Raw genomic sequence first — 26,109 nt, 5'->3', positions numbered from 1 at the left:
TTGAGTGTTAATCCTTATTTGATAAAATGATATCACTACCCATACCACAGCTGACAGCACAATTACGAAGACCATAACACCGAGTGGTACAAAAATATATTCCACTCCATCCGGTGGCCCAAATTCATTAAAAGGATCTAAAGTTGTAGATGTATATACTATAGTAGTACTTTTTGTTATATTAAATGGAATTGACATATTTTCAGGTATAGATTCCATAGTACTCTCAGCATTCCATAGATCCACATGGCTTCTGTTATGCTGTGTATGTTCCACATGTGCTTCAACAGAATCATTTGAGGCCATACTTGTCATATTCAAAATAATGCTTATTGAGTAATTTAATAATACTTTTGACTTAGGATTGTCAATACAATTGCATCTATCTTATTCTAGGAATGAGCAAGTCGAAGCTATATAATTTTTGTATTGTACACATAAGATTTCATATATGGAAGACGGACATTAGATTTGTCAAAATCTATTATTTTATAATCAAGTTGATTGCTAATGTTATTACTCTTGTTGAGATTTTTAAAAATGCTTGTATAGAGATATAAATATTTTTTTCCTTTGCACTAACACTCACAGTTACCACTCATTCTGTCAAGCTTACAAGACGCTAGGTTGTAAATCACAGTTTAGGACCTTTTAATTAAATAGACAATTGTAGAGATTATGTGATTAAGCAGGAGAGTTTGAATTGAAGGGCAAGTTGATTACATTTATGAGTATTATAAATTTTATCAATCATCTTTCTTTTTAAATTATCTCTTAAATTTCTATTTCTAAATTGAGTATTATTTGTATTACAGAATCCCAATTTATACTAACTTCAAATTTTTTTAGAAACCACTCTACCATTTTTATAAAAGAACTCTGTTCATGTGATACTAAATGTATTGGAAATTTATCTTTTTCAGGAGATAATCCAATGAATTGTTGTTTGTTAGACTTTTATGAGCAGAGCATCATTATTTGGTTTATTAATGTGCTCATGTACATGATCTTAATTTATTGATCATGTTCTGTCTGGATGCACAGAGAGATGAAGACAACAAATTTAGAGAAATTTGTTTTAAACTGTTTTTGGTTTGACACCAATACGTGATTAGTTGATCAAAGATTAAAACCATCAAAACTAACAGCCCTATCACCCCTAACAGCTAACAATATCAAAATCCAAAACCAAAACCAAAACTGCTTTCGCTTTTGCCAATCTCAGTTTTTTCGCAGCGCCATCTTGTATACAAGAATACAGATATATAGTTATGTGCATTGTGCAGTTATGTGATTACGGGCTAGGGGCTGGCTAGGGGCTAGGGGGGTTTCGCAGGTTTCGATCTAGTTTTTACTATCTCTTTTAAACATTTCAATAAAAATAATTTATACTCAAAACACTGACAGTGAATATGAAAATATTGAGGATATATGTAATAGAAATAACTGGAGAGAGAAAATAATAAACAACATATAGTTTATTTAATACTTTTAAGTCAGATTAGGTATTGATACAATACCGGGTTGAATATATGAAATCGCCATATTTACATATGCAAAAATTATAGGAATATGTTTAGATTCTTGCTGCAAGCGATATATTTCCACAGGTTGCGGCAATGGTTCATTTGTACCTCTAAAATCAAATAAGCCAGTAGTATAAAATATTTACAATTTTAATAAAGTAATAATTAACAATAAAGACAAACCTTATCACAATTAGTCGAAACATTGGATCACCTGGATTCGATTTTTTAAACGGACGATTACAAGGAAACACGTTGAACGATATTTTATATTTTCCTTTATTTCTTCTAAATGTTTTCTCAGGCTCAGGTTTAATTATATTTAATCGTTCATAAACGTCTTTGAGATTATTAACGTTATTTTTGGTAATTAATGGACCCGTTATATGTTTGACTACTTCAACTTCATTATTTTTTACATCCTTATATTGCTCGTCATCATCTATGACAATAGTTTTTTCTTCTCGTAGCTTTTCTTTCCATTCAGCCCAAGAAGAAGCTCCCAACGTCGAAGCATTAATGTAATTAGTTGATTGTCTTGGCTGACTCTCAATTATATCCAAACAATTTTCATTCACTAAGTCGACATTGTTTCTTCTACTTCTGTGATTATTATTATATGGTCTAAAGTTATTTTGATTATGGTAAATTTGATTTTGAAAAAAAAAATTCCTCATCATCAAATTACTGAAAAACGACGCATTTAAGAGATTAACCATGTGAGACGGCCATCTATTTCTCCCTATGAAAAAATTGAATATCATGTTTTGAAATGGATTTCGATTATGGAAAGATTGATTTTGGATGAATGAGAACCTATCCATCATTTGGTTTGCGTTTCTTAAACAATTCGATCTTTGCAATGCTGAATAATCAGAAAAAGAAAAAGAGCGATTTTGAAATGGTACTAAGGCATTGTGTTGGGAAGCAGTATCTGCTTCATTATTTATAGAGATTTTAGATTTCTTTTGATTTGCACGAATCTCACTATCGTTTTCGGCTAATTCCTGTAACTTTTGACGATCATAGTTATAAACGTTCCTTTGTGGTTTAATGTTATGTGGAATATAATCTGTTGAAATTTTTGTTGAAATTATTGAGTGATCAGCTAAGTTAGGAAACATATTTAGCATTTCCATTCGGGTCATTGGACGTGGTAATTCTTCGATCTCATCATCCGATAGTTCAATAACCTGATAAAATATTTAAAAAATAAAATATGTTTTTTAGGCTTTTTAATTAAAACATTATCTTATATACCTCCTGTTTAGATTTTTTTATATCTGACCTATCTGGCGACGTTGAAGCTTTTCTTTTTTCGGGAGTAGCTTTTTTATCTTTATCGCTAGATGAAATTATGGATATTTCAGGACTTTCATGGTTAAAAGACGTCGTGGGTTTGTCATTACGTTTTGGAAGTAATTTTACATTTCGTTGTATACGTTTTGCTGTGTATTTGGATGGAGATACATTTTTTTCTAAAATTTCATCCACATTTTGTTCATTGCTTTTAGGTTCTTTCACAATTTTAAAATTGCCTAGTAATGTTTCATCATTGATTATTTCTACTTTTGAACCCTTGGTCTGTTTATTACTATTGTCCTGACATGTATTAGTTTTGTCAGAAGTTGGCATAGCATTATTATGTGGAAGACTGGAAGTCTCTAATGTACATATCATTTCATCTATGGTCTTTCTCACAGTGTCTTCAACTTTCTTAGAATGCAGCTGTAAATCAGCCAGACGCAATCCATTCTCTGGATCTATGATGACTGCGCGTTTAACCAATCCTTCCTTAGCTGCTACCTCTTGAATATTTGATTGAAATCTTTGTATTCTATAACCACATCGATTAAGATGACTATAAACTCTATATTCTTCTAAAGAACAATCATATGCATTAATTAAATTTGCATATGCTTGTTGTACAGACATAGGTACATTGTTCCAAGTTAATTCCAAAGAGTTCTGGAAATTAAAAAGACTTATTTTTATATTAGCTGATACCAATAAAATTAAAAAACTATTTTACCATTTCCAGAAGTAACAAAGCTTCTTCGGGATGCAAATATAATTCACAGTTTTTTTCAAACCCAAAATTATTCCATTCAATACCAGATCTTTTTGTCACAAGAGCTTTTCTCTGAATTGGTAGCCAAGTAGCAGTGGCTAAATGTGATTGACGCTCAACTCTTTCAACACTTAATAAATCTTTTCTGTTCTTAATTGTATTTTGAATCTGGATGTTTTGCAATAAAGAATTATTAGGCTCAAATAATTTTTCTCCAATTTTTGGTAATACATTGGTTGATCTTTCCCACTCACTGAAAGCTGTGTTACTTATACCTTTATTTTGTAAAAGCTCTTTAGCACTGTAAGAATAAATGATTTTTTAAAAATAAAAATTTTGGAAAAAGTAATTTTTAAGTTATTATTAAATTATTAAAATGAATGTTTAAAAATATTATACTTACGATAATGAGTTTTTTAGCAGCTCCTTCACTTGGTCATCCATTGTTTAAGCAATGGTTGTAATGATTCTTGCCACTCAAAATCTTGTAATTGTAATAAAGGTTATTAATGTATAGTATTTAAAAACAAGACAAATTAACTCTACCAAATGAACCAAGTGTCAGAACAGAGTCATCGTTGAGCATCGTCGTCATGCATGTGTTCATCGGTGTCACTCGCGTTCGCGTATCCAATATATATTTGTAAAGGTATCTTCCGTGCCACCCGTGGATAATTGAGTATTATTGGCCGTCGTATTCAGCAACTTTAATGACAATTGTCGATATCATTAATTACATCTTGAATAACGTATAAAACGCTTCGTGCACTCAGTACTGTTAGTGTTAACCTCATATAGAATAAATAATTAATGCTAATTATTGCTGCTGAGTGAGTAACCTACTGGTACCCGACCAGTACCGAGTACCGACACAAGTGAACACACACGTTACACACGTCGTCACACGTCACAGTCGTCACACACATATATATTTCAGCGTTTCAGAAATCAGAAATATCAGAATGCGGCTAGTGGCCTACTGATCTGACCGAATCTGACGGAATCTGACCAGGCCCGCCTGACTCCTGACCCTCCTGACTCTGACTCTGACATCCTGAGCAGGCGTCTGTTTTCACACTATCGGCTCACGGCTGTCCTGTCAGTTGTCACTGGTTGTCACTTATCACACATATTTTAGACATTTTAGACTGAACTTCAAGTAACTTTAAGGTTATGATAATCATTGAAGCTTTGAAAGGAAGTACTACTATTATGTAATTTATCTTGTATGGATTCTTAATAAAAACTAATTTTTTTTATTGGTTTAGTTATAGAACGTGCTTAGAAGTGGTGTCAATAATAACAATTTTCTTAATATATTATAGCTTCTCTAAACAAAGAACAAACTAAAATGACAGATGGTACCAGATTATTAACAATTCTTTTAAAAGCTTCGGAGAAAGCAGCCAATATTGCTAGGGTGTGTAGGCAAGATAGTGTATTGTTTAAACTGCTGGTACAAGAAAAGTCAGATGAAGAGAAGAATCCACGATTTTTCCAAGATTTCAAAACTCTTGCTGATGTATTAATTCAAGAGACAATCAGACATGATATAGAAATAGAAGTAAGGTTTTAATAATTATTATATATTTTTATTTACAATGAAAAAGGAGGGTGTTAAGAAATTGTAATTAGTTTCCAGAGCTTGCAAAAATGGTACAAGGAGAGGAAAATAATATATTTAGCAATACATTAGGTGAGTCTGTGATTGTGGAAATCCAATCAGATTCTGATAAGACCACTGCATTATTAGCTAAAGTTATGGCTAGTGAGTGGGAAACTGCTAAATTACTGGCATCAGAAGTACACAGAAACATTGACCTATCCGAAGTTCCTTTTACAGTAAAAATACCTGCAGATTTAGACATTTGTATTAAAGATATTGGTATTTGGATAGATCCAATAGGTAGGTATTAATAAAAATGAGTCAAATTATTTTAATAGTATATTTCGATAAATTAAATATCAGACATAAATTACTTTATATCATTTCAAAAGTTTTTAATAATTTAATATAATACTCAATAACTATTTCTAAAATTATTTATCCATTTTGTACTTTGATAATATAAGCTTGTAAAGCAATTAGTGAAACTTTATAGATTCAACTGCAGATTATATCAATGGGGGTGAAACAATAGATATTGAAAGTGGCTTGCATTTAAATGGTCTGCGGTGTGTGACTGTTTTGATTGGAGTATACCTTAAAAGTACAGGTGATCCTATTCTTGGTGTGGTGAATCAGCCATTTTATACCAACTTCAATGGAATGTAAGTAAATATTGCAAGCGTGTGGATAATGTAGTAAGTTTATTATATTTTCTGTTCTTGGCTTTCACTGTTATGTTTAATATTTTAATAGGTGGAAAGGTATTAGTTATTGGGGATATAATAAAAATGGAATTGGTGAATGTTCTATTGCTAATGGTGGCGATTCAAATAAAGTAGCTGTACTTAGTCGGTGTGAAGATGACTATTTAAAAAATAAACTCTTAGCGAATAATTTCACTATGGTAGAAGCATCTGGGGCTGGTTATAAAATCTTAAGTGTAGCTCTTGGACAAGCAGATGTTTATATTTTGTCAAAAGGCTCTACTTATAGATGGGATACATGTGCACCCCAGTCACTGCTATTATCTCTTGGTGGTGGCATTTTAGACTACCAAAAATTTATAACAAATCCAGATTCTGATGATTTAAATGTAAAGTACCTGACATCCTCTACTAATTTTTCTAACAGTGGTGGCTTAATTGCCTATCGCAACAAAGAAATATTAGAAATATTAAAATTTATTTTATGTAAGTAAAAAGAAGATGAAATGCATTCTTCATAAAACTTGAAACTTTGAAGATCTCATAAATTAGCTGTAGTCATTGACTTGCATAAATACTTTCACATTCTTACTGTTTCTTGTCTCTGTCCAGTACTGTACTTGAAAAAACATGTGATAAAATTATTTTAACTATTTCCTATTGTGTATGATGGTTTTGGAATTTTTAAAAGTCGTTCATTATTAGTATATATCTTCCAGATAAATGATGTCTGTAATTGTGATAAATAAGGAATGGTGATCTTATTATTAATGAAAGATATAGCAAGAAATACGAATGAGTCAACATTATATACATATTATAGTCTATATTTATTCTTTACATTAAATATATTCTATTAAACTTTATGTATTTACAATTAAATACATGTTTTCCCAATATGCTTATTCATTATCATACCTATATTACTCATGAATTAATTTTTCATAGAAATTTTTATAAGCATTTTAAAAAAAATATTTTGCATTAAATCGTAACAAAATATTTTCTCCACTATGAATTCTATTTTGCTGGACGCTGAGCGTACAGTTTTCGTACAAGAAATAATTTAGCAGCTGATAAGTAATAAAATTAAATAATCTTTGAAAGAAAAGTCAGCTGTCTTCTCGACGTTAAAATTATAAATTTTGCTAACTGAGTAAACATTATTCAAAGGGCATGAATATATACAACATGTGAATATAACTCAACTACTAAATATAACTATTTCCCTTCAAAGCAGGTCGTTACATCAGCTGTACAATAAACACTTTTATGCATACGCATATATAGTTTATATAATTAAACTTTAATATAAAGTATATTGATAGAAGATTCTCCGTGAAGAGAATTATAACACAGGCTCTTGAAGTAATCTAATTATTATATTTACAAAATATGCTTAAGTGTGCTTAAATTTCTTCCTCGGAATGGGATTGCAGTTGTATAAAATTTCGACTGTGCTGGGTCTGCTGGTTCGAGAGATGCAGGGAATCGCTATTCCGGAAACTGGCACTTCTTGCGGAGGCGCAGTGACTTCCGTTTGTTTTTTGACGAACACTTACATAAGTCATGCACGTGTTCATCCGTCGTAAAACAGAGTGACCGGAACCCTCGAAACCTGCCAACATATTCAAGCCTTCTTATTTATTGATAATAGTCACCTCTCATTATTATACAATTACAATGTGCCATGATGAAACCAAAATAATCCAATTTTTGCTAATTCTAACGTGATTACAACCATTTTTGCTACTTTTCTTCAACATCATCGACGTATCCATTTTTAAACACTTCATTGCTTACGTTCTCCAAACGTATTTTATGTGCTGATAAGCATTATAATAAACATTTGTTTGCTACTATCTTTCAACATCAAAAAGAAATTTCTGCTAAAAGCCTAATAGTTTGTTTTTATTTAATTTTATTAAAGGATATATTCTATATATTTTTATTTTTCTGTATTCGAATAAAAAGTCGAATAGTGAATAATACCTGTGAGAGGAATGCCTACTACACTTGTGTTATAATTTTGCTGTAGTTGGTTGGGCATCAATCGACGAATTCCAGGCAGACGTCCGAGTGCAGTTATGAATCCTGCACGAAATCGAGCATTCATCCAGCAATAAATAACTGGATTGTAACAGGAATGTGACATCGATAACCAATGAAGTGCTGTCCATAAAAACGCTAAGCCTGGCCAGTCTTGTAGTCTTTTATCGTTATCCACAACCAGCTGTAGAACAATTGAATTTACCAAGTGGATTAACATGTATATACATACATCTTATTATATATATATATATATATATATATATATTTATTTGTCATTATGTCCTTTAAAAAAATTAATAATAAATTAAAGCAGATATTATATTAAAATATTATTATAAATAATGAACCATCATTTACATCATAACTGAGTAATATTCCACCTAACTTAACATTTCTTCAAACCATCATTTTGGGATTCAATTGCATTGGAAGGTATTCAAATGAAAGTTTTACATAAGCTTTGTCGATCTGACTGAATTTGAGTGAAAAAAGTGGTTGGAGAAGAAAGTTAAACAGTGGAGAATTTTTGTGAGAGAATTTTCGGTAAATGAAAGAATAGCCCCATTGTGGTAAATATGACAAATATAAAGGTATCGAACGCGATATGAATGGATCTGTATGCTGTTTTCAGTCCACGTAAAATATTTCATTGAAATGTATTCAGTATTCAAAAAGATTTACCCCTTTTATCAATAAATCTGAATAAGTGCACCTAATAGGCTGGAACCACGGAAATACTCGGTGAGACCTGCATATATACCTTTAAGGAGACCATGAAAAAAATACAACAGCTTTGGTCTGATCGTAAAATTTTTAATAAGATTATAGATTAAGTCAAATAGAGAAGGTATATAGTAACATGTATAGCATAAACTTTAATTTTCAGTGAAAACGATACATTTCTGACTTTTAAAAAAATGATTATTAGTATTATTAATAAGCGTGTTAAAAATTTGCATTGTTTACTTACCATTAAAACATTATAAGGCAGCCAGCAAGTTGTAAAAACTATTACTACGGTCATCATCATCTTGACCATCTGCAGGAAAAAAATATCATGAATATTATTCTCTTATCGTACGAGCTTGGATTTAACGATTTAACTGATTATAATATATAGTATTACTGAAGGGGTAAAAGGAGGGGAGGGGGGCAATAAGTAATAACGAGTCGAAAATCCCAAGTGACATAACGATACAAGATTGGCGAATTTGGGGCAAATGGATGATTGTTATCTCCGATGAGCGGGAGAGGTCCTTGAAATTGATTTTCTTTATTCGTTTACATAAGCTAGACGAAAGATTTTCTCGGCGATTTTTCACGAAGAAGACAAGCCGGTGGGTACGGTTTATAGAGTCAGTCGCATTTCTCACGAGGACCATCAAAGGACAATTCGTTTTCACGTTTACGCGCGCGCTGGATAATAAAAACTAAGGGGGATCCAAGCAACAGCGATTCACCTCAAGTATTTACACATTATTCGGCCCGTACGAAAAAACTGCTTGCTATTTCTATCCACAGCCCCACCTTGCTTCAAATATCCACATGTCTGTAAGTAAACTATTTCAATTTTCCAAATTGACGTTCCTTCAATTTTTTTTCATTATCAAAATACATATTGTTGATCGACAGTTTTATCGAGCATGAAAATTGGAGTTCACTCGTAACTGGGTAACAGTGTACTTTTTCGAACAATTGTTTTCCTTTGGAGAGTGTTTGAATGTTCAAAATATTATATAATTAATGCTCATTTTTATATAATTTTATAAATATAAAATTGAATTAAGAAAAATTATGATTTTTACGACTTTTTAGTTTGACGCGTTTCTCTTCTCTCACTCTGTTTATTGACTTCAGTTAAATTTGTCATTAACGATAGCTATATATTCAGAGTACACTAGGACAAGTCTGATTATGAGGAACGTTAACTACTTGGTAAGAGATTTCAATATTTAAAATGAAAAGAGAGTAAGAGAGGAGAAATAAAGTAGAGTGAGTCTGTTTTCCATAAAAGTTATAAGAAAGTAAAGTATATGCTGTAGGGGGAAGTTTGGATTAGCTTTTTATACTTGAAAAATGCTCCCCCTCTTAACAATTTGCATGCACGTGTAGAGCGATGGAACGCAGTCTTTTTCATCAACGGCGCAAATTTAAGAATTTAGGGGGATAGAATCGGGGTTAGCCTCCTCGGAACGCTTTATTTTTACATGCGGCAGGAACGCACAAAATTTCACCGGTTTCCTTAAGCAAAAAAAGGACAACTTCGCTTCTATGCGTTGCATAAATTATACTGGACTGAATGGATTAAGCGTAAGTACCTGAAAAAAAAAACAAATTTTGAGGAGACAAACGCAATGTTTGAAAAGATAATGTAAAAATTAAAAGAACATATTTCTAATATATATATATATATATATATATATATATATAGATATATGTATTTTGCTGATTGAGCGGATAACGTGATATTTTACATGAAAAACTCGATTGAAAAATCTACGGATCAATTTGTAGTAATTGGTACTTGGGAAATAGCTGCCTATTTATATTCTCGGAATATTTTATATAATGGCAACTTTGTGAGTCGTGTCTTTGTATCGTTATACCCTTTGTACTTTCTGGTGGAAAAATAATGTTTGGAGAGTATGCAGAGGAACTGCTAGATCAAACGCTTATTCAAAAAGGGGTCATTCGTTGCAGACTAGGTTAGAGAGGTTAGGTTTACAGAGCGTCCCGCGTTTAGCATGCCTCAGCAGTTTTCTTCGAAAGTCATTGAAACCAAAACAATAAATAAAAATAGTTTTGTGGAGCTTGGCATTATCGATGTAAATCGTGATTCTTTTAAAGCCAAAGTCAAACTAATAAATATTTCATCGGATGACCTCCCATAAATGAAATTTTACTGGCTTCTGTCATCCGAGAAACGCAATATCACGCTAATTCATTCCGGAATTCCGGATCTGCGTTCTTCACAGAAAATATTTTATTGTCCTTCTGCATACCATCGTCTTCTATTTATTTTCTTCAGAAACACGTATACATATGTGCAAAATAATAGACGGTCCCACGTAACGTACATAGTGTTATAAACATTCCTTAAACGTTCCTGGATCGAATTTGACACGTTGGGACGTTTCAGGAACGTTTTTGGCACGTTGCATGCTACAGGAAACATTTTGTTGCAGAGAAACTTATAACATTATTTAATCCTTTCTCTCTTAACTTCCGAAACAGCAGGCGTTTTAATTAAAAGATAAGAACACATTTTATAAAAAATGCAAGCATTATAAAAATTCCATTTAATTCTCACAACTTTTCTATTATAATAAAACTTTAATATTTTCGCGTGCATTGGTAGGCGAAAATTGCGAGTTTTATCGTGAATTTCTATCGATTATTTCTTTTAGTAATAACTTATTAAATTATAGAATCCATTTTACATGTTATTGGATAGTTGAAATAGTTAAGTTTCAATTTATTTCAGACAGCTTAGAGCTAAGTTTCATAACAAGTTTTCGTATTACTGAACAGAATATGTTATTGTAAGTCTATAAATGATTAAGTGCTGTATCCATATATTTATTTGAAACAAAGAATTGAACCTGTGAATCAAGATCATATAAACTGATTAAACATGAAAGGTGGAGAAGAAGTATCAGCGAAAAATAATGTTTCTATTTATAGAATAATTGGCCAATGGAATTGGATTTTTATTGGGGATTTTTTGCATTTGATATCTTTTGCTTGATATTTGATATCTTTTCGCTCGAATGGGGGCAAAATTGGTATAAGCTACTCGATAGAGTCCATTACTGCACACGATCGTCCTCCACCCAAGTCGAGTAGAAAACGGATATTCGAAGAAATCTGTCAATGGAAAAAATTCTCTCTTTCCCTCGATAAGACTCAGCGATTCTGTCAAAGGTTTGTAGAAGCCAGTTAAAGCAGATGACGAATGAAAAAGATGAACCTTCTTCGTTATTATTGTCCCGGACCATAATGCAGCTCGGGCCAATATAACTGCTCGCTTTTCGCGTCCCCCAGCAGTCATTCACCATAGTATCTATACAGCTTTTGATCTTGCAGCGGTAGCTTGGGTATAATGTAGGATTTGGAGAACAATATTATGATAAATAAAACCCGAAGGTAATGGTGATATTAAAGCTCGATAGGTGAAATTTCATCGAGTAGCAAGGAAGAAATGGATTTGAGTGAATCGAGAGTCACACACACACACACACACAATTGTCAATAATGAAGGCAGATTTTAAGATAATTATCGAATCAAATTATTGTCTAAATACTAGTCAATGGTTCGTTATAATTTACACTAAATTAAATACAGATTAATTGGTTCATTCTTGGTATAATAATTTTCATGAAACTTATTGATAAGTGAAATTTCACGGTGTGGGGAGGAACAAAGGGATTTCCCTAAGTCGAGAGGCAATTGTCGATAATGAAGGCAGATTTTAAGATAATCTATCGAACAAAATTATTGATCTAAATAAAAATCAATGGTTTGTTATAATTAAAACTAAATTAAATACAAGTTAATTCGTTTATTTCCCGTACAATAAATTCCATGAAACTTGATAAGTGAAATTTCACGGAGCAAGAACGAACAAAGGGATTTCCCTAAGTCGAGAGTCAACTGTCAACAGCGAAGTAGAGTCAGATAGGCAAGCTGAAGTGTCGAGAAATTGGAAGGAAGTGGTTTGCCTAATTAGCAAAGAGGTTGGGAGGGGCGTGGAGGGGCGAGAGCAAGAGTTGTGATTATTTGGAACGTTTAAGTTGCCAGTTAGTTTGTTCCGCTTGTACGCGTATAATTATCGTCGTTACGATAGAGGAGCCGGTCTCATAAATCTGCTGGGGGCATAAATTAGTAGCTCCAGCGATTACACGAGCGTTGATAGAGTTATAGCCGGCCACTACGAGGGCTCTTTCTATCAAGCGAGTACCCGAATGTCGCTTAAATTTATCAATTCGCCATCACCGGACTCCTCGTCAAACTGACAATTGTGGTTTGTGCAATCCAAGCAGCCTGTATTATATACAGTATCGTATTAGCCACTCTGGAATCTCAAAACGATAGCTATATCGAGTGCAATTATTATTTGCATTTGCTACATTATTTCAGTCGTTCGCCAGGCTTTGCTGCAATATTGATTTTTCAATTCAACGTCATTGGACTCTTTGATAAACCGGCCATTTATGGTTCGTGTAACTCAAGTACCTCTCGTAACACAGTTAACCACTAATATTCGAACAATATAACTATATCCACTGCAATCGAACGATTTGTACTTGCCAAAATGCATAAATCATTTTCCAGACTTAGTTTCGATGTCGAGATACATTTTAAACAGTTGTAATTGAACGATAAAATTATTTGAATATTAGGAATAGGAATAATTGGACAGAGTCAATGAACAATTAAGCATAGTTTTTAATCGTTTGCTAATTATCCTCGTAAATGATAAAGTTAAGTATCTTGCATTGCAAAAGTTAATGTTTACTTCCGCGTTATTCGAACGGTTATACCGTTCTTTTTTTTTCAAAGGAATTAAGGGTGTCCTTGAAACAGCTGATACAACCTTTACAATTGTAATCGCACAAGACTCCTTGATAAACGCTTATGAATAAGGGTCCCCACGAATTTACAGCAATTTATATGGGGACAGACGTCTTCTTATCTAATGGATAAAAGAAAACGACTTAACACTAATGCTACCATTTGCAAAAACGTAAAAAACAGCAAGTTATTTTCCCTCAGTGTACCTTTAACTTTCCGACAGAGTGACAGAACTAGTTTTTTTATGGCTCATTTAAATTGTGTAAATAAATTTTTTTAATGGTTGTTATATCGAACTGAATCATCCATCATAGTGACCACCCAGAAATAATATATATATATAGTATATTAAATCAAGTACACAAATCCAGCTGACCTTACCGGAACTCTTCGAAAACTTTGTAACCAAACTACTTCTACACCAATCTGATTTTTGGAAAATAACCAAAATTAGATCACGAGTAGCTCCTCCATACATTAAATCAAGTTTAACTTTCGAAACTCATCCTAAGCCAGCAGAAAAGCTAGTGAGTCAATTCGTATTTCGACTGTGTGTATTCGATAAGACAAATTCAATAGATTCACAAATCACGTGGTAATTTATTTATTTACGTTAATTTATTTTGCGTGCAGAGACATTTTTGTATACGAAACATTAAATTTCACTGAGAAGCAAAGATTTCATCGAGCTACATTTGCTTAACGTGTCTTGCAATGGGTTAAAGTTTTTTAAGAGATCGAATGTGTACATTAAAATGATAAAATATTAGTTACGACTGAATAAACGATTAAAAATATTGAAATTTCGATATCATCCATGAATCTTAATTCTTCTTTTTATAAACGAATAAATACATTGTAACGAACATATCGGAGTGATGTGAATGGAAATTTGGTACATTGAAATTCGTAGAAGTGTAGCACAAGTAGGAAGCGTCTGTCAGAAATAGCGAAGGTTGCTTTAAAAGGCACGTTGAATTTACATCTGTCTGTCTAACATTCTTACGTTCCAATGAGATTTATAGTCGGAGAGGTTTGTTGTTGCAGTATACACTGCGAGAAATTGATTCCTGCACACTTTGGCTAACTTCGCTTTGTATGATAACAGTGTAATGTCTGGACTGGACTCGAGACTGGTCTGAACTTAATTAAGAGAATATATAAGACATCGAATATTAAACCTAAGCAATTTAACACTTTTCATTGGTCAATACTTTTTCTTTGAGAAATTTCGATCAACGAGGAGTCATAATTTCTTTGATTCAACGTTTGGTATTTTATTCTTCTCAATTTTATGTTCAGGATTTTGTATAATTTATATATACATATGTGTATAAGGATAGTAGTTAAGGTTTTGCGCAATATTTGAGAAATTGATTCGTGTACAGTTGGCTAACTTCAATTGGTACGATACCTTGTTTACAATGATATAATGTATATATATATATATATATATATATATATATATATAATGCATGAACATTATGCACATGAATCAATTTCTCACAGTGTACTGGGTATATAGTGTATCTAGATATATAGAGGACTCCTGAGATCCCCTTGCACGTAACTCACTATTGTCATTAGGTCCTCGACTCAATGAGCAGAACTTCCTGAGAGATACCTCCGAACAATTATTGTTACGAACTATGAAGTTACCTTAACCTGTAATTTAACCATTTGCTATTGTTGCTAATTAGAAGGCCTCGTATTGCAAATTTACACTCTAGCCTAATCGATTGTACGGGTAATCATTTTTTTTTATCAACAATATTGTAACAACGTACGTAATGGAGATGTGTCATTGACAGTTATTACAATTATATACGCTATATAGTTCGTACCACTTGTGAGATTAATTCGTGTCAACTTGAAAATCGTAGAAGGAAAGTGGATTACCAAGTAAAAGAATTTTTAATTGCAAGTGAAACGTGATTAAAGAATTATATTTTTTATTTGGATGTTTCTTTTTATTAAACGTGCATCATTGGAATTTCAGCTAGTGAGGATAATTATTTTAGGACAATTGTGGAGGTTCTTTTGTAAAAATTGAAAAATAATTTTTGTTTAAATTTTCAAATTCCAACGGGATTTTTTAATGCAACGAGAGTTAAAAAAATGCATTTTTTGTTTCATACAATAGAGCTCTAAAAGGATTTTTTAAAATAATTTGTTGATTAATATATGTTTTAACAATTTTATAACATTTTTACTCCTGGGGGGATCCCCTTTAATTCGCAGCAATTAATCTCACACTAGTATCTATCTTGATTGTATGAAATATCGTTTGAAAAATTTCATAATAAATTTTAAAGAGCTATAATAATTTGAACATAAATTGATAATATGCTATAAAATTCTTGCAATTTTTGTCTAATAATTAAACTTGTCAAGGGCAATGGGTCTTCGGACGTTGAATGAAAATTATGCTGTTATCTTGTCGATATTTAAATAATAATAAAAGCCTGAATAACATGTAGAGATATTATATATGATTAAATTAGCAAAATATTAAAATTAATTAACTGTCAGTTTTTATTTCCTCAGACGCACAATTTATTTTGAAATTAACATACTATCATTTGTTTCGTTCCTAATTACAGTTATAAAAAATCAAAAACTGACATTATTAAATTATTGAATCCTTACTGAAATATTAAAGTAACCCATGCTTGATACAGTTTATATTTTCGAACTAATTTTAGTTATTTTTCATTGTTTTCTGGAAACACAATACACGGTTTCGTTTGACGAAAGGAGTCGAGATGAAATGCGTGACTTTGAAAGTTCTTTTATGCGTTAAAAATTAATTTTTCGATAAATTGCAGTTGAAGGTGATTGAGATATAACTAATAAGAGTATAAGTGGAGCAGTATATTAGCTGAGAATCTTAATAACGGAGGGGTTTCCTATTTTTAACGAATGACAATAACGTGAGTTTAAACAAATTTAAATTTAATTTATTGAAAATTAATGATTAAGGTTAATGATACTGGTTTGGTATAATAAACGATATTAATCGATATTGTCGCATTTATAGCAGCTTCTATAAAAAAATACTTTAGAAAACTTGAAATATTACCATATTGTCTTATCAATTTGTTCAACAGCCTGGTATAGAGCTTGATAATAGCGACGTTTTCATAAATTATGCTTGGAATAAATTAGTCGAACTACTATATTTGGAAGCTTCTGAAAATTGTTGCTTTAGTCCACTTTTTCGTGCTACACTTTAGTTTTACTTCCCAAACCATCATGAAGAACACTTCCAGTTGCTGTATTACAATTTTATTGCTTCTAGCAGTAGCCTCCGGTGTTATGGGTGAGTAAAATCTTATTAAGAATGAATAACCGAATATGTGCAAGGATTAATCTATGAAATTGATTAATATTTCTTTAAATTTGAACGATTATACTCTTCAAATCTAATGAAAAATTTCTAGCAATCTTTGCATTTAACTGCTAATAATTTTAAAAAATTTTTTCATTTTGTAGGTCAGCAGAATCTCACAGACGATAATCTTAGCAGTATTTTCTTTCGTTTTTATAACGGGTATGTTTAAACAAAATAATAATTTATATTATTATTAAGGAAAAAAAAAATATTGAATCTTTGATAAGAATTTTGAACCACGAATAAATTGACGTGTCTTCGACAAACTTTGCAAATTGTTCACGAGAATTGTAATGTTTCAATTTATATACTGCTCTTTAACGAAGGAGATGATTCCCGATGGAAATTGCATTAAAATTATTATCAAAGACTAAATAATGTATTTTTTTATGTATTAATTAAATCAATTTAAAATCAGTTGGATAACTCATGCATATTATCAATCTTTACACAATATTTGATATATAACAAAACATTTATTGCTTTTTGATAGATTAAATTTTGATTAATTTCTTTATTTTGTAAACATTTTACTCATTCATTTTTACAGTCTGTACCATTATTATTATAATTATCTAAACGATATTTTAAATACACTTTCCATTGAATGTTTTCCAGTGCACTCGATAATTACCAGGATGAGTTTATCGATAATACCGATTTGCTGATGGATCTGGTTGACAATAGCAAGCCAACCGTCTTATATGTGCATGGTTATACAGAGAGTGTGGAGAGCACGAGTGTGAAAACCGTAGTGGGAGGTATAGTATCGATAAAATTGGTCTCTCACCCTTTCAACTTCTGTTCGAGCCCTATGCATCTGCTCCTTAAATTCTAACTAGAATTTTCATGAAACTTTTTATTAGACACTCGTTCTATCTGGCGTGAAACTTTTTTGCCAGATTGTGCACTAACTTGGAAAAGACTAAGCCGATTTATTCAATAGTCCCATTTCGAGAGAACTTCTCTCTACAAATCCACTTCAAGTCAAAAAATGCACCTCGCACTGGCTATAGTTTTATCTCATCGTCCATAGCTCCTATCATCAGTAAATTTAACGAAAATCCTTAATCTACGTATAAGTATATATATATAAAAAATTCCTGCAATATTTTAAGACATAATAAATACTCGATTAAAAAATAATACCTTATTTCTGACAAAAGTCTTCAATTACCACCTGAGTGTACTTGTATAACGGTATTGAAAACGAAGGAAAATTTAATACGTTGACTGCTATGGGGGTCACAGGTAACCGACAGGTTCATACAGAATACACTGCACGTAAGAAATTTAACTCAACAGACAACGTGTTAATATTGAAACAATTTTCCTATTTACTTTCAGTGTTTCTAATACATTCCCAATAAATTAAATCATAATTAAAAATTTCAACCATTAAATTACTAAATTATAACAAAAAATTAAACAATTTCTTTCTGATCAAAACCCCAGAGGAATTATTCCACAAAAATAATCACATTTAATAGAAAAAAAAACCTAGTGCTTATATATATTCTCAATGTACCATAGAATAATCTAGCCAAGATTCAAGATTCAAATGATCATTGTGCACAAGTTTACCGGAGTTAACTCGAATAAATTGGCCACTGTTGGTAATGCACGTTTAGTTATCCCTAGTTAAACTCGAAGGTGACTTTGATAATGATCTAAACTAAGTTTAGCTGAGATTGCTGAAAGCAGGTGGGAGTTTCTGGTGAATCTGCGAGGTTCCGAAGAAGGAGAAGTAGTTCCAAATGGAATTTGAATGTTTCCAGCTTACTTGAAGAGGAAGGATCACAACACAATAGCAGTGGACTACAGCAAGTTCGCAGGTGAGGATTACCTGTCGGTTGCAAAGGGGGCTGGCGACGTAGGAACCGTAATTGCTGGTGGCCTCGATAGACTGGTTTCGGCTGGACTGGATCCGGAAAAGATCCAGGTGGTTGGTCATTCGATGGGGGCACAGGTGTCCAGTCGTATGAGCAAACACTTGAGCTTCCAAGTGGCCAGGATCACGGGTGAGTGCACTCCGAAAGAAGAGAGTTCCACTCATCATCGATTCTCTAGCTCCTTTCATTTCACCCAGCTCTATTATCGAACCTATTACTCTTCGTTCCAAGCGTTTCTTCAATCAGACTCTCATTCTCTTTATGCTCTCTCTCTCTCTCTCTCTCTTCCTCTTTATATATATATATATATATTTCCTTCTTCCCCATCCACCCCTACGAAATTAAATTTCAATTTTATCCTCTCACCCTCCATCCAGCCTTCGCCACTATCATTAACAGAGCTACTGCCTGATTTATGCAATTTGTTACCGAATACCTCGACATCCTATTAAAACTACTCCCTCGTTCCATCCACTTCGCCTCAGCTGAACTCGACGATAACCGATACGCTGCACAATCCTGCCATTTGCTGCCAACAAAGCAATCTTGCCGATTCGCTCGTCAAACACTGCCTTTATTCTCAAACTCATTATATTTATACAAGCTCGTCGATTTATCTTTTCCGGATAATGATCCACGTAACATTATTTACCGCGCTGGACGCCTTTGTTAAATTGCAGACCCTTCTGCAACAAGATCTCAAGCTTCCTTCCGGTGCATCGTAAAATCTAATCGAGATGATTATTGCAATTACGATGCTTAATTAGATTTTTTTTGAGTTTTTCTTTTATTATGAAACGTGGAATTTTTTTTAAAAAGAAAATGGAAAATTGCTACCAGCTGCTAACGCTTATCGGGAGTTAAGTGTAATTTGTGTAATACTCGTGGTAACTTCTTTGAAATACAACTTTACAGTAATTTTTGCTAATATTCACGCCATTCGTAGTCTTTTCGGTTTAGTGGAATATTGTGTTACTCGTTTCAGAAGCAATGACGCAGTAAAATATACATACGGTACTTTAATAACTTTAGCAATTTTCGTTTGATTCCCTTGATACTCGTAACTGAGCATTCTTTACCTCGGTTAATCGTGCAAATTAATTCCATATTTACAAAAGCGATCATTCAATAAGATATATATAATAATAAATCAAATATTTTGTTTCCAGAATGATTCATTGTCAATGATTTTTGCATAAACACTGTATGTTCCTTTATTTTATTACTGGTTGTGTTCATGTTAATTTCAGAGAATTATATCAATATTTCAATGATAAAAATGATGCATTTTCTACTGGAAATTATAAACAATTATTTATTTTTTATCCATTGCTTTTTCAATTATAAAATATTTGAATATTAGTTCAAAGTGTTCAATAAAAGCTAATGAAATCATTATTGGAAATATTTCATGATAAAATTTACATTTATTTAAATAACACACCACCCTCTTTGAAATGATAAAATTATTTTCTTTTAATACATTTTTAGCACAGAAATTTAATTTATTTAACCAAATATAATGCAATATCGGGAATGAAGAATTTTTATGTTAAATTTCAAAGTTTTTCGAGATAATTTAAAGCTCGTGAAGATATAATTCACGATTGAGTTTTAATTTAAGAATAATTAATTGTCATTGTTTGGTGGTAGGACTGGATCCTGCTGGGCCGTCGTTCAATGTGATACAGGATCGATTATCAGCTGGTGATGCTCGTTTTGTGGATATCATCCATACTGATTTCGGAGGGTATGGAGTGGCTAGGCCAACCGGAAACATCGACTTTTTCCCCAACGGAGGCCACCGCATTCAACCTGGATGCACCCTTATTTCTGAGCCCCTTAGCTCCGATGGTTCGTATCTCTTTCATTACAAAACCACTCGAAGTCAGTAAGAGACTTTAAAGCATTCCTCGCTAAAACGTATTTATTACCTACGCGAGTCTAAAAATTAATTTAAGTTTGCATTAATTTAAATAACAAATAAATAATGTTATTTATTTTTTACCCCAAATGATTTGTTTCACGATTAAAAATGTTTCATTTAACTAAAAGTCAAAATATATTTACAAGCCACGTTATATAATATTTTTCATTATATAAAAGCTCGCTGTATAACTTTAAAATATAAATTTCTACGCCAAAAGAGACAATTTGTTGCTAAGTTATATCTCAATTGCACTTGTGTTCTTCTCATACCTCTTAAGTACCAGCGTAAATATTAAAAGTCTAATATTACCCAGTTTAATCATTATTTGCTGGTCAATTATTTTCGTGTATAATGAATATTTAAATCTTTACAAAATGCATTATAAAAAAAAATCAATAAATCAAATAGGAATAAATTTCAAACTAAAATCTTAGTAGTGTAATAGTTTAATTATTTGCATGACGTTTTTAAAACTGATAGAGTGAGTTAATTATAAACATTGTACGACTAAAGGTAAATATACTAAGCGAATTTGTCGATTTGCATAAATAGTATCTTTATAATGATTATAACTAGAGTTAGATTAGTTTTCGTGAGTTTATTAAATACTCTGAAGTATACGTGTCGACCCAGTATATTTAAATACAAGCTTATTGCAGAATAAAAAAATCTCAAATTAGAATAGTACAGTTAATGGGCAGGATAAACTATGTTAATAAATGAGAAAATAATTTGGATTTATTCTTTTAACAATAGACTGTTTCATGAATTCAAATAATTATTCAACATTTATAAAAACGTTAATTTTTTAAACTTGTGAAGTTAAACTCGTCTTGTAAATTTATAAAAACTTTCTCAAGACTTTCTTGTAATATCGATGTTATTTTCAGATTTTTGCAGTCATCATCGTTCGTGGTGGTTATACGCCGAGTCTTTGTTAAACGAAATTGCATTTATCGGAGTGAATTGCAGCTCCGAATTGCTATATTTCCTTAATGCGTGTTCTTCAAACGAAAAAGTCATAATGGGAATTGCAACCCCACCTTCAGCGTAAGTATTACAAGTTTTTCTCTTTTCCCTTTGTCTATTGTATTGCCAATATTTTCTGTGAGATAATTTAAAATATTTGTATGATTTAAAAAAATATTAGTTTCAGTCTACGAACACTAAAATAAAATTGTATAATATTAGCAATATTAATATATCATTATTGTTATATTAAGAATAATAATTGCAAGGAATAAAACAATGAAACTTATTATTTCAGGTCTGGAAAATATTATTTCAGGACAAATGCACAGAGTCCATACGGTCGTGGAGTGGATGGAGTAAATCCTTAGAAATTATATTACTATACAAATTCCTGATGTATCGAGAAGAGAAACAATTCTTATCATCAAATTGAAAATAAAACTCGTTCACTATATATCAAGTAATCAAGGAAATGGCTTAATTTGTAATTCACTGCCAAACGCATAAATCTTCCCACTAATGCTTAGCCAAATTTTCGTGGCACCCGAGAGAATGAAAACAAATGGTGAGACATGTACCACTGGCTTGATTAAAAATCTCACAACTCTCGTACCCCTCGAATGTACGTGCACCTTTGTGTCTATGTATGTGTGCATGTGTACACGAGTAGTTAACAGTCAAATAGGAAATTAATATCCTCCCGTTAATAAACTTGGAGTTGATTAGATTCTTCGTGAGAAAATTTATTGATTTTCTCCTGCATGCTATAAATTTGCTCTCTCCTCGCATTGGGCTATTGAAATTCAAAGCGATGCTGCCTTATTTAGGGTAGAAAAGTGCAATCGGAGTTCGCTTTATCCCCACTCCCCCCATCCTAATTTCTACTTTGAAAGTATTCTCATTCTCTTTTAGAATTACCACGGTTAAACCTCGAAAGAAAATTTCAATGAAAACAGCGCGAAACGCGAGGAAAAGCTTTATTATGTATGATTTAGATTCGAGTGGTTCCAGATAGCAAAAAATGCACAGAATTTTATGAGAATCATTCGTGAGTGATTCATGATTTTATAGAGACCACGTATACCAATAAAATGACTGTAAAGTAAGAACGTTTATAATTATAATATAGTCAGTATTGGAAAAATTAATTTGAAATTCTTTTAAAATTTATTTAAAATTTTGGAAATTTCAATGACAGACAATGCTGAAACTATGCATATGCAGTGTTACACATTTTAACTAGTATAGAAATCAATGAGAAATTTAACATCGTAATTTTTGTCCTTCGTCCGTTGTAAGAATAAATTATTAAATTTTTGCAATTTGTTAAATTATTCATAGTTTGGAATTATTTTAAAAGGTTGGTGGTAATTTTTTTCTAACATACGAGTTTAATTACACGAATTAGACTTACTTTTCGCTTGGAGCGTGCCATCCTTTGATCTCTCGTGTTTTCAGCTTCCCCCGGTGGCCTTTTTCCCCACACTACGATGGCGATACTGATATAAGTAAACATGAGAACCATCAGTGGCACCAGATATTGAAGAACCAACAATGATATCGTGTAATAATACCTGTGAAGTAGCATACCAAATATTGACACAAAACTCTCCCTAATCGTTGTACATTTGAGGATTTACTAGCTATTATATACGTAATCTGTAGGGGGACCCGACTATAGTCTTTGGAGAAAGGGGTGCAAGTCGAAGATAAGGGAGACATTATAAAAAATAAAATAGTCATAAATTTTACTGGAAATACTATCAAATAAATTTAAGATAAACTAAAAATGATATAGAACGTCTTTTTTACTTCAAAGCATACTCAAGTTTGAATTTTTAGGTGGGCAGCAATTATATATTAGCATAGTAGCTCATGAATCTTGTAAGATTAATTACGAAGCAAAAACGCACCCATAAATAGCAGAGCCGTATCAAAATTGCACAAATAATTAAAAACTCCGATATTTTAGCTCCTTGAGCTAAAATATGGCTTACTGCATAAAGGAATAATTATAATTTTAGGTCGACAGCAAAAATAAGTAGTTCAGGTCAATAAACACATCAAGTCTCTGAATGTGATCTTGATGTAAATACATGAAAAATAAACATGTTATAATTTAGCCAGTAACATGGTTTAGAAGTGATATTCATACTGTAGTATAAATACTAAAATTATAATAAAAAAAAGTATTACAAATAAGAATTAAATATGAACAAAATGTTTACATGTATAAGATTCACATGGCATGCAATGTCTAAAATAAATAAATTTTTGTATTACTTGTGTTCTTCGGAAGGCCACTCCTCACTGCAGATATATTGTTCGCATTTCCTGTGATGATCCGATGGTTGAATCAATTTGGACACCACCCAGATTGGGAGGCCCACTATCAGTGCAAGTGACCAAACTGCAAGGATCAGTAATTTTGCTTGTTTCTTGCTCATTCGAGGTTTCAGTGGCCACATTATTGCTATATAACGATCGATGCTGATGGCCACCAGGGTGTATGCGCTCAGCAGCACGGAAACTGCCTGTAAAGATGTATCGCATATGCTTGATTAATATCATTTTACCCCAGATGCTCCATCATCTCGTCATCCCTCACTTCTTGACCCCCCCCCTCTCTCTCTCTCTCTAAACACTCAATTTATTTAAATTTTTTTCCAGTGCCAATCGTGTTTTTCGAGCAGTTTGTACGACTCACTGTTACATTTCTACAAAGTTTTTTATACTTTTATCAAAGTTTGATACTAATAGCATTTTCTGTCGTTTATATAGTTAAATTTATAAAAATGACAGCAGAACAGTGGTAGAGGTCAACGGCTACTGATACAGAACATTAAGACGATCCTTTTCACTCAACGACATAAGATTGATACATTTTCCTCGTAAAACTCGCATTTTTCTCCTAGATAACGATAAATTCCTTTGCGTGCTTTTGAAAATACCATATCTCTTTTTATTATTTTAAATAAAGTTACAAACTTCGAATTCTTGAATTTATATTCAGACTAATTTTTATAGATATTTCACGTTCATTTGGATGATCATAAGACCATCTTCCAGACGTAAAAATGAACTAGTAATTAATTAAATTTCAATATTTTTTAGCAAAAATTAATTTACTGTAAGATTGCAGAAAGATTCTATTAAACATATAGTAAAATAAAAATTGTAAAAAATACATGATGCAACCAAAATTTCTATAAATTATTATCTCTTCTACAATTTATCAATAGTGTTTGTACATGTTAATAGAAAAGTCTGTACGTAAAAATAATTAACGAATTTTTTAATTGAATTTACCTGTAGATAGCTTACGATTGGACAGAGCTCCGAGGCAAAGGGCCAATACTGTAAGATAAGAACACTGATGAAGCTGGTTGGCACGCAGAAAAGTGCCATGAGGATGTCTCCAAGTGCTAGATTCACAATGAAATAATTGGTGACAGTTTTCATTCGTGGACTGCTGTGGACCACGTAACAGACGAGGGCATTTCCGGTTAGAGCAACCACGAAAACAGTGATGTACAGGAAATAGATAGTCGCTTGGAACCAGTAGTTCCTGAGTACGTTGTCCTGCCCCAGAAATTTCGTGCAGTCCACTTCGGTCTCGTTTAGATGGGAATAGTTGAAAATTGCTAAATACTCGCTGATGCTGATGCTGTTGTTCATTGTGTTAAGACTTTTTTGATGGCATACTGCTGCTTTAGGTTTCTCTCTCCTTCTCTCTCTCTCTCTAATTATGTTGCTCTCTCCCCCTCTCTCTATTCCACGAGCTTTCTCTCCACCTAGAATCCTGAAAAACAATCAATTCGTGACAAAAGAATTCACAATTAAACCTTGGTGTGCTCACCCCCCCCCCCCCCCCCCTCCCCTGTCTTTCTCTTATTTATTTATCTCGCGACAGCACATATCCGTATTTCTCTTCAGTTGATTGAGCTTTGGAGAAGAAACTATCGATCTATAATCTAGACTAGACGATAGAGCAAATACATTTAAAAAAGCAGGTGAAACAAACGAAATCACGTTTTTCATTAAAACAGTATTCGATGTTTTCCTATGTACTTGGTGCCCTGGCTTTAAACAAAAATATATGCAAATGAATTTGCATCATTGAAATCACATTATCAATGTTTGGTATTCCTTTTAAGCTATAAATTTGCAATTTAATTGACATAGCTGAATTTTGAAGTTAGTTAGCTTATTTTTTAATAACAAAAATTTGAACAAGTAGTGTTTTTGGTGGATACTGATATAAACAAATAATATAATTAATATTTGGAAAATAATTTATTTAAAAATTCTATTAATAAGGTGTCGTATAGTTCATCTTTGATTTAAATTTTCATTTGTCCATATGATTTGATATCTAAAAAGT

General features: G+C 32.1%; 5 protein-coding genes across 25 annotated transcripts in view; 2 read left to right on the top strand and 3 right to left on the bottom strand.

Annotated features, from left to right (window-relative positions):
- Window positions 1-1,233, bottom strand: part of LOC136772317 (small integral membrane protein 29) — a 2,518-nt gene extending 1,285 nt beyond the window's left edge. For 2 of the 3 annotated variants that reach the window (XM_066725211.1, XM_066725213.1), the window contains exon 1: window positions 40-1,233. In XM_066725211.1, the coding sequence (XP_066581308.1) occupies window positions 40-315 (276 nt within the window). In that variant the 5' untranslated portion in view covers window positions 316-1,233. The remainder of the gene's footprint in view (window positions 1-39) is intronic. The other variant, XM_066725212.1, reaches the window with a different exon arrangement.
- Window positions 1,234-1,460: 227 nt separating this feature from the next.
- On the bottom strand, window positions 1,461-4,140 carry Tsen54 (tRNA splicing endonuclease subunit 54). 2 transcript variants are annotated; one of them, XM_066725690.1, is made up of 5 exons: window positions 4,001-4,140; window positions 3,559-3,898; window positions 2,787-3,494; window positions 1,710-2,719; window positions 1,461-1,636 (listed from the first exon to the last, which is right to left on the bottom strand). In XM_066725690.1, exons 1-5 carry the CDS (start codon window positions 4,039-4,041, stop codon window positions 1,492-1,494), a joined length of 2,244 nt encoding a protein of 747 aa, XP_066581787.1. In that variant the 5' UTR covers window positions 4,042-4,140; the 3' UTR covers window positions 1,461-1,491. The 2 variants fall into 2 exon arrangements, with proteins under 2 accessions (XP_066581787.1, XP_066581788.1); XM_066725691.1 differs by lacking the exon at window positions 4,001-4,140 and having other exon boundaries at window positions 2,787-3,510; window positions 3,559-3,694.
- A 543-nt stretch (window positions 4,141-4,683) lies between these two features.
- Ipp (inositol polyphosphate 1-phosphatase) lies at window positions 4,684-6,805 on the top strand. 3 transcript variants are annotated; one of them, XM_066725695.1, is made up of 5 exons: window positions 4,684-4,823; window positions 4,923-5,161; window positions 5,233-5,503; window positions 5,700-5,868; window positions 5,960-6,751. In XM_066725695.1, exons 2-5 carry the CDS (start codon window positions 4,949-4,951, stop codon window positions 6,402-6,404), a joined length of 1,098 nt encoding a protein of 365 aa, XP_066581792.1. In that variant the 5' UTR covers window positions 4,684-4,823; window positions 4,923-4,948; the 3' UTR covers window positions 6,405-6,751. The 3 variants fall into 3 exon arrangements, with proteins under 3 accessions (XP_066581792.1, XP_066581793.1, XP_066581794.1); XM_066725696.1 differs by having other exon boundaries at window positions 4,693-4,811; window positions 5,960-6,755; XM_066725697.1 differs by lacking the exon at window positions 4,684-4,823 and having other exon boundaries at window positions 4,949-5,161; window positions 5,233-5,293; window positions 5,441-5,503; window positions 5,960-6,805.
- A 176-nt stretch (window positions 6,806-6,981) lies between these two features.
- The window catches only part of RYa-R (RYamide receptor), a 41,819-nt gene continuing 22,691 nt past the window's right edge, over window positions 6,982-26,109 (bottom strand). For 2 of the 3 annotated variants that reach the window (XM_066725692.1, XM_066725693.1), the window contains exons 2-7: window positions 25,035-25,527; window positions 24,009-24,259; window positions 23,140-23,299; window positions 8,933-9,001; window positions 7,903-8,143; window positions 6,982-7,528 (exon numbers count right to left, since the gene is read on the bottom strand). In XM_066725692.1, the coding sequence (XP_066581789.1) occupies window positions 7,320-7,528; window positions 7,903-8,143; window positions 8,933-9,001; window positions 23,140-23,299; window positions 24,009-24,259; window positions 25,035-25,403 (1,299 nt within the window). In that variant the 5' untranslated portion in view covers window positions 25,404-25,527 and the 3' untranslated portion in view covers window positions 6,982-7,319. The remainder of the gene's footprint in view (window positions 7,529-7,902; window positions 8,144-8,932; window positions 9,002-23,139; window positions 23,300-24,008; window positions 24,260-25,034; window positions 25,528-26,109) is intronic. The other variant, XM_066725694.1, reaches the window with a different exon arrangement.
- LOC136772447 (pancreatic triacylglycerol lipase-like) lies at window positions 12,800-22,179 on the top strand. Of its 14 annotated transcripts, none has more exons than XM_066725442.1 (9): window positions 12,800-12,915; window positions 16,366-16,470; window positions 16,774-16,859; window positions 17,033-17,090; window positions 17,550-17,692; window positions 18,710-18,952; window positions 20,477-20,677; window positions 21,644-21,803; window positions 22,021-22,179. In XM_066725442.1, exons 2-9 carry the CDS (start codon window positions 16,460-16,462, stop codon window positions 22,091-22,093), a joined length of 975 nt encoding a protein of 324 aa, XP_066581539.1. In that variant the 5' UTR covers window positions 12,800-12,915; window positions 16,366-16,459; the 3' UTR covers window positions 22,094-22,179. The 14 variants fall into 14 exon arrangements, with proteins under 14 accessions (XP_066581539.1, XP_066581536.1, XP_066581542.1 ...); XM_066725439.1 differs by having other exon boundaries at window positions 12,800-12,986; XM_066725445.1 differs by having other exon boundaries at window positions 12,801-12,986; window positions 16,648-16,859.

This window comes from Prorops nasuta, unplaced genomic scaffold (genome assembly GCF_024137725.1).
Source record: "Prorops nasuta isolate Cenicafe-Biocafe unplaced genomic scaffold, Cenicafe_Pnas_1.2 PNAS00004, whole genome shotgun sequence".
NCBI lineage: Eukaryota > Metazoa > Arthropoda > Insecta > Hymenoptera > Bethylidae > Prorops > Prorops nasuta.
This window is presented reverse-complemented; position numbering and strand designations above follow the sequence as displayed.

What these genes read in the sequence shown, in the direction of transcription:
- LOC136772447 (XM_066725442.1), top strand. An exon ending in TTCTTTCGTTTTTATAACGG is followed by an intron (nt 17,091 to 17,549) that starts GTATGTTTAAAC and finishes AATGTTTTCCAG; the next exon opens with TGCACTCGATAATTACCAGG. An exon ending in CCAAGTGGCCAGGATCACGG is followed by an intron (nt 18,953 to 20,476) that starts GTGAGTGCACTC and finishes GTTTGGTGGTAG; the next exon opens with GACTGGATCCTGCTGGGCCG.
- Ipp (XM_066725696.1), top strand. Translation starts at nt 4,949, where the DNA reads ATGACAGATGGTACCAGATTATTAACAATTCTTTTAAAAGCTTCGGAG. An exon ending in GACATGATATAGAAATAGAA is followed by an intron (nt 5,162 to 5,232) that starts GTAAGGTTTTAA and finishes AATTGTAATTAG; the next exon opens with TTTCCAGAGCTTGCAAAAAT. An exon ending in TATTTGGATAGATCCAATAG is followed by an intron (nt 5,504 to 5,699) that starts GTAGGTATTAAT and finishes GAAACTTTATAG; the next exon opens with ATTCAACTGCAGATTATATC.
- Tsen54 (XM_066725690.1), bottom strand. Translation starts at nt 4,041, where the DNA reads ATGGATGACCAAGTGAAGGAGCTGCTAAAAAACTCATTATC. An exon ending in TAAAAAAATCTAAACAGGAG is followed by an intron (nt 2,720 to 2,786) that starts GTATATAAGATA and finishes ATATTTTATCAG; the next exon opens with GTTATTGAACTATCGGATGA. An exon ending in TTTCGACTAATTGTGATAAG is followed by an intron (nt 1,637 to 1,709) that starts GTTTGTCTTTAT and finishes ATTTGATTTTAG; the next exon opens with AGGTACAAATGAACCATTGC.